This window comes from Pocillopora damicornis, chromosome 2 (assembly GCF_964200805.1).
Source record: "Pocillopora damicornis chromosome 2, jaPocDami1.2, whole genome shotgun sequence".
Classification (NCBI taxonomy): domain Eukaryota; kingdom Metazoa; phylum Cnidaria; class Anthozoa; order Scleractinia; family Pocilloporidae; genus Pocillopora; species Pocillopora damicornis.
Window position 1 is genome coordinate 17,704,954 of NC_142671.1, and position 13,553 is coordinate 17,718,506.

Consider the following 13,553-nt stretch of genomic DNA (forward strand, 5'->3'; position numbering starts at 1 on the left):
CTCAGTATGTCTTCTGAAAAGTGAAATTTCAAGAGTTATATCTTCCCTATCTTCTTGGAGGAATTATTTCAAATTTTTGCGTGTTTGACAGATGGATTAAGGCATCTTTATTTTTTATATTAAAGAATTCATCGAATTCCCCGCGTATTACTTTCTATTTTTTTCTTAGGAGGCTTAGAAAATACTTGAATTACAGCTTGCATATTTCATCGACTTTGCTCAATTTTTATCACAGTCTGCTCTGCATTTTACTTTTTGGCATTCCATTTTAGTCTTATACTACTTTAGAATCACTTTTTTAAGAATATCCTCTCGTTCCTTGGTCGTGTACCTACCACTGCTTCTTTGATGACATAGCGCACAAGCTATGAGCAACAAATGACTCCTTATGGGTAATCAGCTGAAACTAAAGCAGGCATTATTAGGCAATAAGTAAAGGGTTTCTGGTTGACGTTCAAATAAGAAAGATTTGATTTCTTTTCAATAATAGCAATTTTTATTTAAAAATACAATAACTAGCACAGGCAAAGGTTAATCTCATTTATTTCATTGTATAAATTCTATGTATATATAGATATAAGATGACCATTTTATATTTTCAAGAATAACATAAGGACCCTTAAGGTTTTCATACAGTCATACATGCTGTTAAATATCATTGAAAATACAAAAGGAAAATGTAAATTTGGTGAATTAAAATCATGCTATCCTATGACCCTAAATATGACTTGATTGTAGTATTTCAGACAATGGTTGGCCTTGTCAGCAATACTCCTAATCAAACAGAAACATCATGAAAATAGAGACTGTTCCTTTCTAAGAAATTCCACTCATACTTATGCTGAGTATTATATGACAAACTTAAGTAAATCTGGTTGACATGTTCATCTTAAAAATGAATTAGTTGTAACTAGTGGAGAACATTCGAATGAGGTTTGATTGGTTTAGAGTTGCTTTGTTGCTAAGTGAGATTTCACGCTCTAGTGGCTCGTTCGGCGTGGTATGATGCAAGATCAATAAGCTATACAGCTTCACGAATGTTTATTCACGATCAAGGGAGAAAACATGAAGTTTGCCGACAACTGAAAGGATTACTTTATTCACAATTCAAGATTATTTACATAATACAATTTATACAATTAATATACGAAATTTCATAAAAATTCAAAATCGTGTATAGTACAAAAGCATTTAGCTTGAAAATTGCCCTAAAAAAAACTTAAGATGCCAGCAGTGGCGACTTTTATTTTGTAGTCTAAGGAGTGTCCTATCTTGCTGTGAAAAGGCGTTCGTGAACCCCTCACGCATGCGTGTACTGATCTTAGACTCTTAGTTCGAAAGAGATTTGTGTCCTGAGCCATGCGATAACAGTGTTATACGGCTTGGTGTCCTTCTGAGCTATCTTATCTGCAGGATGCTTCAGGAAAGAAGCATCCTGCATCTAGCACCCGCTGCTGGTACTTGCATTTCTTCTTGTCCTCTTGCTCCTTAAATACTTCAGATGTTGTCTTGTCCTGGTAACACTTGGAGTTAACGTGCGTAACTCTTACATAAAAAAATGTCGTAACTCCTCTTGACCAGAAACCTCCCGCCTTGATGTCTAATCTTGCCTCAGAGCTTGTGACGGCACTTCTCAAATGTAGCCGTTCGTTGTCGAGGGGTTGAAGGCGTGGTTCAATTTCCACATTGTTGCAGACCTTATTGATGAATGCCGTTAATAAATCATGGACACCATCATGTCTCTGCGCTACAAAGCCCCCCTTTTTACATGAGAGGGCATGGCCTACAGTAAATTTATCCCCACACACACCTAGACTTGGTATATCGACTAGAAGCAAATTATACCGTGGGCGTAGCGAGTCTCTGAACTCCTACCTATTAAGGGCTAAGCTCTGATCTGCGAGAGGCATCGCATTTAACCAAGAATTTGCGCCCTTGTCTCTCGATTGATTAACTAGTTGCAGCAGATCCGAGGAAAGAGTTGACGCAACGCTTTCCATTTTCTCTTTGTCACGCGCCGTCTTAAGTGACTGATGATATCTCTTAAGCTCCTCCGTAGAGCTTTCGCCTGGCGCCATAAATGTATTCTGCGATGTGATAGAATCTACGTGCGCAGAAGTTATTGACTTCAAGGCAGAAAACTGTTGTGGCGCCTCAGCTCTCAAATCTTGCATGCCCAGACCCCCTTGAGCCGTTTTTAAGGTGACGAGTAGACGCACCTCGTTGGGGAGAGGCTCTGATTGACCGAACAAAGTTGGAAGAGGTAAGTCGTCAATCGCCCCCTGGATTGGATCGACATAATCCTCAAACGAATTATTTAGCGCATGAAGTAGGTGAACTTTGACTTGTACCCTTTTGTGAAGGTAATGTATGCTGTGTGAGGCTGACTCTTTGCAATTTCGGAGAGCCGTTCGATTTCCTCTTTTCATGTGCGAATTTTCTCCGCACAATACAAATCTTTGTAATCTTGCGACGCAATGACTGCTCCTAGATGGCGCTGACCTTCAGTTGTTATATTAACTCATCTCCAAACACCCTCATTGCTTAATCTGCAAGTGCCTCAGATTTAACAATCAGCCAGCTCTTTGACCCGTTCACGAGATATCCAAACTTTTCTCCCTCTTTAATCAATTGCTTGTACTAGTCTTACAACTGCACGATTCTCCCTCCTCCAGCAGAGTCGTCTGCAAGCCACACCTGTTTAACCATCGGAAAGTGCGTCCTCAGATTCTGAATCATTATAGATGTATTGACTGAGTACCGTGGCATCGCTAGGGGATCCCCCTGCGTAGTGACTTCTTGTGAAAGTATTTCACCTCCACCGCAGATGAACAGTCTAGATGGGCTTCTATAGGTGTTTATTACACAGAGCGCCATTTCTTTACGCATGATCTGGATATTGTGCAAAGCCGCTGACCTGTTCATTTGGTTAAAGGCGTTACTTGCATCGATCAACAGGATCCCATCTGTTCCTTCTTCTTCAAACACTTGGCTCATTGCATGTATCGCAGCCTCCACTCCTGCATTATGACCAGCACAAACTTGTAGAGGACCTGCCGCTTCTTTTATTTTCTCCTTTAAGAAACCGCTGACCGTTTTTCCCACTATTCGCCTTAGGACCTCTCCAACACCAATTGGTCTGATTCCAGGGTTCTTGTCGAGCGGGATGAGCCTGCAAGCTGCAAAGGCTTCGAGTAAAGATGGATGGTACGATTTCTTAAGCAGATTTCTCGTGGACACAGCTATCTCCTCTCTCGGGATTTTACCCTCAGTCTTAAAGTTCTTAGAGCACAGGATTCTCCTATAAAGCACCGAGTCCATTCCAGATGGCCCTGCTGAGCCCTTGGTTTTGCTTGCTGAGTTGTAGATCATTTCTTCGTCTATGAGATCATACACGTTTGGTGGAATATAATCAACTGGACCGTGCAACAAACTCTCCTTCGGTGAATATCAGCCGCCTTTGGGTGCTTGTCATGTAGCCCTCGCAGGACGTCTGGTGATAGGTCGAGCAGGCCAGACGAGCTCTCGTTATCTAGGAGTTTCATTGCAGCTGAAAATTTTCCTTGCAGAGTCAGTTTTGAAAAAACTTTGGATATGTCCTCGACCGTCCTAGCTTTTTTAGAGTTCACAAATTTCTCCTGTAAAAATTTAACTCAGTCTTTAAGCGACAAATCAAGGTTTCCTTGTTTCCAGAGAGCTAATCGACGCTCTATTGCTGCGCTGTGTTCCTTGCTTTTAGAAGTAGCAGACAGTGTTCGCAGGATCAAAGTTGGGAGCACCATGAATGCTTTCAAGGCAACTGAGTTCAAATCAGAATCTGCATTGAACTGCTTAATCCAGAAAGTGAATTCTTCAATGAAACTCTTCCCTGTAAGGCCAGATGGTACATTGAATATATTTCTCCTCTAGTGGACGATTTCGTCGTAAACACCATTGACAATATTACAGAAGCTCGCGTGGCTAATATTACCCCATGTTTTGTTCTTTATTTCGGAAGAAACACCTCATAATCGGGCAGACTTAGTTTAATTTTGTTTTGATCTGTGACTATTGTACTAAGCAGTCCCGTGGGAGAAGGTACTCGACCACTCTCGGTTGTTACTGTCTCATGCAAATCCGAGTTTACGGAATTAGCATTTTCAAATCGGTGTTCACAATTGACAGTGAAGACGTAGACCATATTTTTTCAAAATGATATGTACATGTTTTATTTCATGATCAAATATCGCTTTTTAATTTAACTAGTTTTTATTCCTCATTAATATTCATATTCTTGATTATCCGGACTATTTCGTCTAGTCCCACCGAGTCCGGATAATCGAAGTTCAACTGTACATGTCGTTTGACAATAAACAGCTCTTGCACAGTGACTTATTGCACAGGGTAAATCTTACTGTTAGACTCTTGTTTCCAGGTCTGGTAAGTGTTGATAAAGATCTTTTGAGTCCAACACCAGAGCGATGCAAATTTCAACGATCGAAGAACGGTGATACACCAAAACGACCTTTATCCCCAGTCCTTCTCTTTTTCATTCTGTGTTTGTTTGACAAGCATCAAGCAAACTCTTGGCCTCTTTGAAAAGGTTACAGATCATTTCATGTAAGACCGTAGATGGCTTTTGGAGAGCCTGTCACAATGGATGATTTGGAGACCTATGCTGCAAGACATCTAGACCAAAACGCTTTTGATTACTATTCTACAGGAGCAGACGAGGATGTGACTTTGCACGAAAATCGAGAAGCTTTTAGAAGGTAAGGTAAAGACCTTGTCCAAGCTTAATTAGTAAATCACGAAGACACGGAATTTAACCAATCCAAAACTTAACACGTCATTCGAGGCATAAGCGAAAAACGAAAGGTTGGAATATAGTTATTTGAATTTCGGCGAGACGGATTTTTAATATCTAAGGTGATAAATTGGAGGACTCATGAATATTTCTCTCGATAACTCGAATCATGGGCCCGAGGGTTATCGTAATTTCTTCCTGTCGGTAATGTTTACATGTACGATTTTACGCCAATAATCGACGGCGTAATTTCTTCCAGTCGGTAATGTACATATGTAAGATTTTACGCCAGTAACTAACGGTGTAATTTCTTCCAGTCGGTAATGTATACACTGTAACATTTTATGCCAGTAACTGACGGCGTAATTTCTTACAGTCGGTGATATATATAATATAAATTTTATAAACATGTTATGAAGCTTAGGAGGTCAGGCTGGTTTCGTAGACAACTGTGGTGTGAAAGCAAGGGTCAGCTACGTCAGAATACCAATTTTTAGCATCGCTTAACATTTCCAAGCAAACATCTGATACTCTTTAGCACTTTAAAGGAACCTTTCAGTGGCATTTTAATGAAAATTTCTGACTGCCTGGCATTTATTAGGGCCGGGTCGCACTAGAGCCAATTTTGTTTACTTCCAATTTTTGGCGAGGAAAAAATTGGCAAAAATTTCGCAAGGGCCAAATTTTGGCGGTGGTCGCATTGGACCAACATGTTTGAGCCAAAACTTCGCTGATTGACATATATGTCATGTCACGATATCTACAGTCAAGAAAACATCTCGCGCATTGCTTGTGCAAGAATGGATCGTCATATACAGGTGATTATTTTCGCGGCTTTCGGGCTTTTGTTGAATTTTGTGTTTCAGTCTCAACAGAACAACGCAGCGTTTTTAGTATTGTTGATGCGGTAGCCGGATCCAGGTAGGAGTCATTGGCATTTCCAAAAAACTGCCGCTCGTATTCCGCGTTTCCATTGTAAAAACCATAGAAAGAAGGGTCAGATGGACCGGGAAAAAAATAATTTTGTCCCGACATCGTACGTGCGAACCTGCACTAGCCGAACAAAGTAATTTTTCCCGCCTTAACTTGATCCAAGTATGTTTGAAGAAAAATGGCAGCTCAATGGTTAAACAAACAAAATTGTTTGCTTTGCCAAAATTTGGAAGCCTTCGAGACAGCACTTCGGCTTCTCTGAAGATTGGCGAAAATTTGGCAATCCGCAAAAAATTGGCGAGTTTTTGAAACTGGGGGTGGCACTTATTTTACGTTACTTGGTGACAGATTTATTACTTATGCAAACAAAATTGGCTAAAATTCGCTCTAGTGCGACCCGGCCCTTACTTAGTCTATTTGAGACCGTGCCCGGTGTCACAGCGGATTTGCAGATTTGGAACCCCCCCTACCAAACTTTCCTTTTAAGCATCGTTTGTATCATATTTGGTAACGAATTCTATTTTCAAGCTTTTTGTCGGTGTTCTTTTCAATCACAACACAACATTCTTCAAAAAAGGTAAAGAAAAACCAGCCATTTCGTTCCATTTCTGTCGCATTTATTATAGCGAGTCGTACAGTATACGCAAGAATTAGATGCGAACAAACTACTGCATTCGAACTATTGAAATTGTTACGATAAATCTTTGCTTCTTCTGATACGAATCAACATCGATACGAAACGTCATAACAATAGTGGAGACTACTGCGTCCAGTTACAAAAATAACTCGGTCTGATTTTCTAAAATAATAACATTAAACAGTTTCTGAACAAGAGTGAAGAAACTACTCCTACTACTAGTCGTTCGTAAAGCCTATGATAAGTAAAAATGTTTCTACTCTGAACTATTGGAACTCTCAGCTTATTTTCAGATGCAAATCAACTTTCATGTCTACGTGTTAACAAAAGTGGAGACTATTGCGTCGAACTTAATCTTATTTTCTAATTTTAACGATTATTAACTGTTGAGGGATCCGAAATAACACTTTAACAATTACGAAGACTTCTAGAGTCTGGCGATCTGCAGACAATGCAGAGCCACTCGCCTTCCGGGACAATCTTAAATCCCTCGCAGCTCATGTGTAACCATTCCTCGCACAACTCGCACTGTACCATGTCGTCCCAATACTCGAGCATTGAACAATAACAAAATAAATCAGTGTCACAAGTTTGTCTCTTATTGAATCTAGCATTGTTCGACTATCGCGGAAAAGGTTCAAAAACGACCTTTCTCCAACATTTAACTAAATGCTTGCCCATTTTCCCTTTGTCAAAAGAAACATCCGACGGGTCATTTCCGGCTGCCAGTTCGTATGCATTAACGATACGCATGTTTTGAATTAAAGACATACTTTACTACGCACTGAAACGCAAAGTATCATATATTTTTACTAGAACGTTAAGGATGATGTTTTCACTTAGTTTTGTTGGGGGGTCCAAATCCGCTAGGACACCGGCAGTCTGATCAGAAGCGTAGAATTTCGAAGTGTCGATAACCGAGCGATATTGTAGTACTATTGTAGTATACAAAAGCTCAGAGAATTTGTCCACTGAAAAAAAAAATTAATTTTTGGAATCGCTAGACATTTCTTAACTAACATCTGATACTCTTAAGAAGCTTGAAGGAACCTTTCAGTGGCATTTTGGTGAATATTTCTAACTGCCGGGCATTTAGTCCATTTGAAACCGTGCCCGGCAACCGTGCCCGGCAACCGAGCGATATTATAATATGCACAAGCTCGGAGCATTTGTCCACAAAAAAAACTCAAATAAATTTTTGGAATCGCTTGTCATTTCTTAATAAAACATTTGGTATTCTTAGGAAGGTTGAAAGAACCTTTCGGCGGAAATTGCGCGAAAATTTTTTGTCTGCCGGGCATCTAGTCTATTTCAGACTGCATATTGTTTAGCTGGGTGGGTTGAGATGGGACACTGTGTATCTACTGTTTTCATTTTTGTAACAGAAAAATAGCATAACTTTCAAAAGAATGATAATATCGCATTCCTTCACCTTAAGAGAAAGAAACAAAAAAAAAGTTTATCTAAACTCGCACAGATATTTTGTGGTCAAGTGTCTCTAAATTCCCTAATGTTCACGTGGTGCACTGACTAAGTATGTTATGATTGAACTTTGAACATCGTTTTTTATGGTACCTGATGGGATGTAAGTAGTTTCGCGTGTGCGTTGTTAGTAGAGGAGCGGAAAAAACGCGTTTTAACTTAAAAATGATATAAAAAGTTTAACGCTAACCTTTTATATCCCGATAAATCTTAACCTTAATCAACGAGGTTCTCGCAAAGGCCACAAACCATTACAGTTATAAAATGAGCCCAAAATTTCTGGTTAATGTCACTCTTTCTGCGCAGCCCCCTGATTCTATGACATCATTTGTAAGAAAGCAATACCCAAACGCTGTGATTGGTGAAGAGATATTCAAATGCTGTGACATAATTGGTGCGAGATACAGACCCTAGTTCGGCAATCTGATTAGTGCGAGATGCTTACCCTTATGCGGTAATCTGATCGATGCGAGATATGTGGGTAGTTTCAGGTCACGGTTTCTTGACCCCAGGATTTAAAGGAAATCTGAGAGAAAAGTTACTGTAATAAAGACGAGGCATAGCGGGTTTGACGAGTTGGTCTGCTTATTTGACTTGTTGAAACTCTTTGATCACCGGATACCCAAATAACCTTTCAAAATTTTGGCCTGCACTTTTGTCCTTTTTATTTGACAGCCTACCCGAAACAGCTGAATATAAGCTACCCTATTGGCATTTTCTTTAAATAAAGGTTTGAGCTATTGTTACTAAAAAAGAACTGAGGAATGTTTATCTCTTATCAAAATTAAAAGCTAGTTTACCGAACGATTCGGTATGCTTCTTTTCAGGATAAAATTACGGCCGCGAATGCTGCGAGACGTTTCTCAACAGGACATCTCTGTCACGGTTCTAGGTCACCAGCTTAGCATGCCAATTTGTGTGTCACCTACTGCTTATCAAGCAATGGCACATCCAGACGGGGAACTGGCCACAGTCAGAGGTAAAATAACAGTTCTTACACTGAATTCCGACTAATGCGACCAGATCGGGTTTTGCTAACCCGATAAAAAATTTAAAAGTCTCGCAATTACATTGATTACGAAAAAGGCTACATCTCCTAACGTACTCTGAAATCTTCCACGCTTGAAGTGGTACATTATAGTTGGATGGCATAGCAGGGCTAAAAATTACTGAATTTATTTATCCTTAAGACAACTTAGATTCCCACTCATTGTCGTTTGCAGAGAACGTACTACGTACATACGTACTCTTGTCACTAAGCAGAGACAAAGCTTTGTCGTGATATTGCTGTTTGTCCATAACCACAACACAATTACCCTTGTCAGCAGATAATACGAGCCTGTCCGGATCCTTTTTGAGAGCTATAAGCGCATTGAAAACATCCTTTTTAATGTTTTTGGGAGGGGGTTTAGCACGCCTGAGTATGCTACTTACTTCTGCTGTTACCAAATGCCTACGATCGTCGTTGAGTTGAGAGATACTATCCTCAACAGTGGCGACAATTTCGGCAGTCGGTATTTTGCGAGGAGCAATAGCAAACTTCGGACCCTTCTCTAAACCACACCGTTCCAGCGCGGATAACTCCTTGGAGGAAAGGTTCATGACCCATTTATCTTTCAGAGATGAGCCTGAATTAACAGGAGACCTCTTACTGAGCAAGTGACAGAGTTTTCTGTCGTGTTTCTCTCTCTGTTTGGTAAACGTCTGCAGTTCTTTCGAACTGCAGAACTCCTCGACCCAGGAGGTTTCGGAGTTGTTAATCAAAGCAGAGAGTTCACTGAGTGAACGAGAGAATAACGCACGCAAACGCAGTATGGAACTGTGACATTCATCTATTCGTAGCTTAAGAAAAGAAAAACCAGTACGGACCATGAGCTTGTACCTTTAGCACTCCGTAAAGGAGGCCGAAATCTCAAACTCGATGGAAGCACATAGTTTTCTTTACAACAGTGATTGAAATACAAATGACAGCGATACTTAGCAATGCGGACTCTGATGTTCGCGAGCCAGTTGACCCTTATAACAACAGTTTGACCATGCTTTTCTCGCAAATGAAATATATTAAAGTTCACACTGCAACCAGGTGGACAATCAGACATAGTTTGATGCTACTCTGGTTTGCAGATTTAATGAATGTAACCGAAGAAGTTACAATTCATAGACCCAACGTCTAACGTTCAACGTTACGGAACCCATCAAGAGAATTTTGAATAGCCACAACGTTAAAGTTGCTCAAAAACCTTTTCAGACTTCGCCAAACCCAAGGATCCTGTCACGAAAGAACAACGAACCGACGCCAATTATCCTATTCCTTGCAATGACTGTGGCAACGAATACATCGGACAGACCAAACGTCAGTTTGGTGCACGGTTAAAAGAGCACCAAAAAGCGGTTTTCCTTCGCCAAAAGGAAAATTCAGCTCTATCGGAGCACACATGCCTAACTAACCATACAATTGGATGGGATAATTCTAAAATTATCACCACTAATCGGCGTTACCACCAGCGCCTTTGTTTGGAGGCTTGGCATATTAACTCCGCCCACGCTCCTTTAAATCGTGACGATGGCGGTTTGCTTCCTGACGCCTATTTACACCTCGTCAGAAAAAAGGCCGCTAATTAGTGATCATATAAAAGGACCTCTTGTTGCAGCGTTTAGATCACCTTACATACATTCATTAAATCTGCAAACCAGAGTAGCATCAAACTATGTCTGATTGTTTTCTTACATCTCTCTTTCAGCGGTTAAGTCTGTAGATACAGCAATGGGTTTAAGCTTATACTCCACAAACAGTCTTGAGGACGTCGCGCGGGAGTGTCCGAACACGATCAAATTCATGCAGTTGCAGTTTTACAGTGATCGGCCATTTATGGAGCAAGTGGTAAAACGAGCGGAAAAAGCAGGCTACAAAGCAATTTTCCTAACAGTTGATATTCCGGTTTATGGTAGACATAAAGCCAGGCGCAATTTTCACCTCCCGAAACATCTGAAGTATGCTAATTTCAAATCGTTACATACGGAGAAAGGACTTCGCACTAATGAGGAGATTGATAATTATATTATCAATGCATCTGACGCCAGTGTTGATTGGAAGACATTTGACTGGCTCCGTTCGATTTCGTCCCTTCCGTTTGTTCTCAAGGGAATACTGACTCCAGAAGATGCTTGTCTCGCGGTGCAGCATGGGGCTCAGGGAATTATGGTGTCAAATCATGGAGGACGGCAATTAGATGGTGTCCCGGCCACTGTACGTTGATAACTGATACGAAATTTTCGAAAGACACCTTTATTTCTGCCTCGGAGTTATGACTATTAAAATATTTCATTTGTTCTCAGATTGAGGTGTTACCCGATATAGTGGAAGCCGTGCGAGGGACTGGGATCGAAGTGTATATAGACGGTGGTGTGAGACTGGGCACTGATGTTCTAAAGGCCCTTGCTTTGGGGGCACGAGCAGTGTTTGTTGGCAGGCCAGTTATCTGGGGACTCGCATATAAGGTGCCAAACTGGTGTGAATTTTTTTAGACTCGCATTCAATCATTTTTTACCACGAACCCTTTGAGCAAGGTACTTTTTCCCCTAAAAGTTTTGTTTTTGCTTTCGAGAGTTTTTCTTTTCTACGTCAGTTTGTTTCTCTTATTCATCTATGTTTTCAGCGTAAAAGAGATAGAAATGCTACCCGTGGACTTCGGACAAAAAATAAAATGCTTATCATGGTGTAACATAGTCTACCACCGGTGCAGATTTGCACCCACTCGTTTTCCAGCACGAAAATATTTGTATCGGTTTTTTGTTCTCTAAAGTCATGTTATTTAATATGATTTCTTTTATCTCGAATCGTTATATAAATTATTTTTCTATGCCATTTTTGCATTCAGACCTCGTTGATCCCAGGGTGAAATCTTTTTTGACAAACAAATCATCCTATTCAAGAGGATTAGAAGAGACGTCATTAAAGATAATCATCAGGCTCCGTAACCGTGCATTCTCGTCTTTGTTCTTTTTTTTTTTTTTTTTTTTTATAAGGGAGAGCAGGGTGTAAGTAAAGTCCTTGAGATGCTTAGAGATGAACTGAAGGTGGCCATGGCTTTGGCAGGTATCATGTTTGAACTTGTAACTCGCAAAAGTCGACTGAATCCATCAACTTGGGTCTACCCATTAATTCAAGTACAATCGCAACTTTTATTGACTCAGGTTTTACAAAAGCTTTCTAGGAAGGTGACCTGCTTCTGCTTCCGATATAAATGAGTTGCACTGCTTGAGCAACAGCACTACCATTGCTGTAACTTGAACAACTTATTTTCACAATGCTTTAGCTAATTAAGGATTTATTATTGAAACCTCATCTCTAACTCTGGAAAGTATTGCAGTAGTTTTTTAACCTGTAGGTTCTCCGAGGTTTAGAATCTAGCAAACTTTTCGTTGACTACGATTGATTAGCACGCTGCGAAATCACTTACCAATCTAAAACCCTTTTTTCGTCTTCTATTTGCCGTGAAATATTCGTTTGGCCACCTTAGAAGGAAATGAGCATACCGATTCTGTATTTTTGTTAGTATTATTATTATTACTATTATTATTATTATTATTATTATCATTATTATTATTATTAGCTCCTTCGTTGTAAAGATCGCTATCGCCATCAATTTGATATCGTTTCACTAACTCCAAATCTCAAGGTCATCATTGCTAATTTTTTTTTATCATAGTCTGAAAAGTAATTCACTTGAAGCCATTAATTGCAATGTTTCTTCTGTTGTGTCAGGTTGTGCATCTCTCAAGGACATTACCCCAGCTGTAGTGATGAGACAAGCAAGTAATCTGTGAAAGGCTTAGAATTCGATGATATGCTGAGAAATGGCAACATTCCCATCAAGAAAATCAGAGCAGCAGTGAAATGAATTGCTTTGAATTTAAACTGGGGATATTTATTCCTAGTGAAAAAATTTATTTGCAAAAGCGAACGCATTCTTGCAAGCATTCATAGAAGGAGTTTCAATAATTTTATGTGACAACAGTCGTTGTCCGTTTTTTGCTATTTTAATAGATTTTGTAAAAGAGTGCGATAAGCCCAGATTTTAATACTATAAATTTTTTTTTAACTAAACGGATTTTCGACAGTAGATACGTGAATTACACCATAGGCACTCACTTTCACCCTTCCAGAGAACGTATTAACCTCTCTTGAATTTGTCCCATCCTCTTCTTTTTATTTCTATCGATATTTTAAGTTAGTGAAGAATAAAGGTCTTATTAAGATTTGTAGGTCCATGACTCTTTTAAAATATTCGCTATGTCTACTTTTATGCTGGTTTATGATAACTCGGATTTTATTTCCAAAAGAATCAATAACAGCGCAATTTCAGCTTGAAACGATCCTTTTACTTCGTCAGAGGATTAAAAAACAAGGGAGAACTTTAGTAGCCTGGGACACAGAAATCGAAAAAATCTACAAATTAAAATTCTCATTATTTTTCTTCTAAAAGACGCTCTGAAACCCTTTGGTGTATGTCTCCAAAACAGTAGATGAAAGGGAATCGTTTTCACCTTGCTTGAGTAGTGTAAATTTGAGGATTACAAAATGGGGATGTTGCTCTAAGGTTGTATTGAAATCATTCAATAGTAAAAGGGAATGCAAGAAAAAGTTGTGATTTTATTAGGTTTCATAACAGAGCGGGTAGAGAAAATCAAAGAAAAAAATGAATGATCTTCCTC

General features: G+C 39.6%; 1 protein-coding gene and 1 pseudogene across 4 annotated transcripts; one reads left to right on the forward strand and one right to left on the reverse strand.

Annotated features, from left to right (window-relative positions):
- Positions 1–1,084: 1,084 nt before the first annotated feature.
- LOC149050143 (uncharacterized) lies at positions 1,085–3,619 on the reverse strand (annotated as a pseudogene).
- Positions 3,620–4,336: 717 nt separating this feature from the next.
- On the forward strand, positions 4,337–13,482 carry LOC113671181 (2-Hydroxyacid oxidase 1). 4 transcript variants are annotated; one of them, XM_089196335.1, is made up of 7 exons: positions 4,346–4,419; positions 4,703–4,751; positions 8,666–8,817; positions 10,580–11,085; positions 11,175–11,336; positions 11,865–11,934; positions 12,604–13,482. In XM_089196335.1, exons 3-7 carry the CDS (start codon positions 8,685–8,687, stop codon positions 12,663–12,665), a joined length of 933 nt encoding a protein of 310 aa, XP_089052461.1. In that variant the 5' UTR covers positions 4,346–4,419; positions 4,703–4,751; positions 8,666–8,684; the 3' UTR covers positions 12,666–13,482. The 4 variants fall into 4 exon arrangements, with proteins under 4 accessions (XP_089052460.1, XP_089052461.1, XP_089052458.1 ...); XM_089196334.1 differs by lacking the exon at positions 12,604–13,482 and having other exon boundaries at positions 4,337–4,419; positions 11,865–12,230; XM_089196333.1 differs by lacking the exon at positions 4,346–4,419 and having other exon boundaries at positions 4,519–4,751.
- The last annotated feature ends 71 nt before the right edge of the window (positions 13,483–13,553 follow it).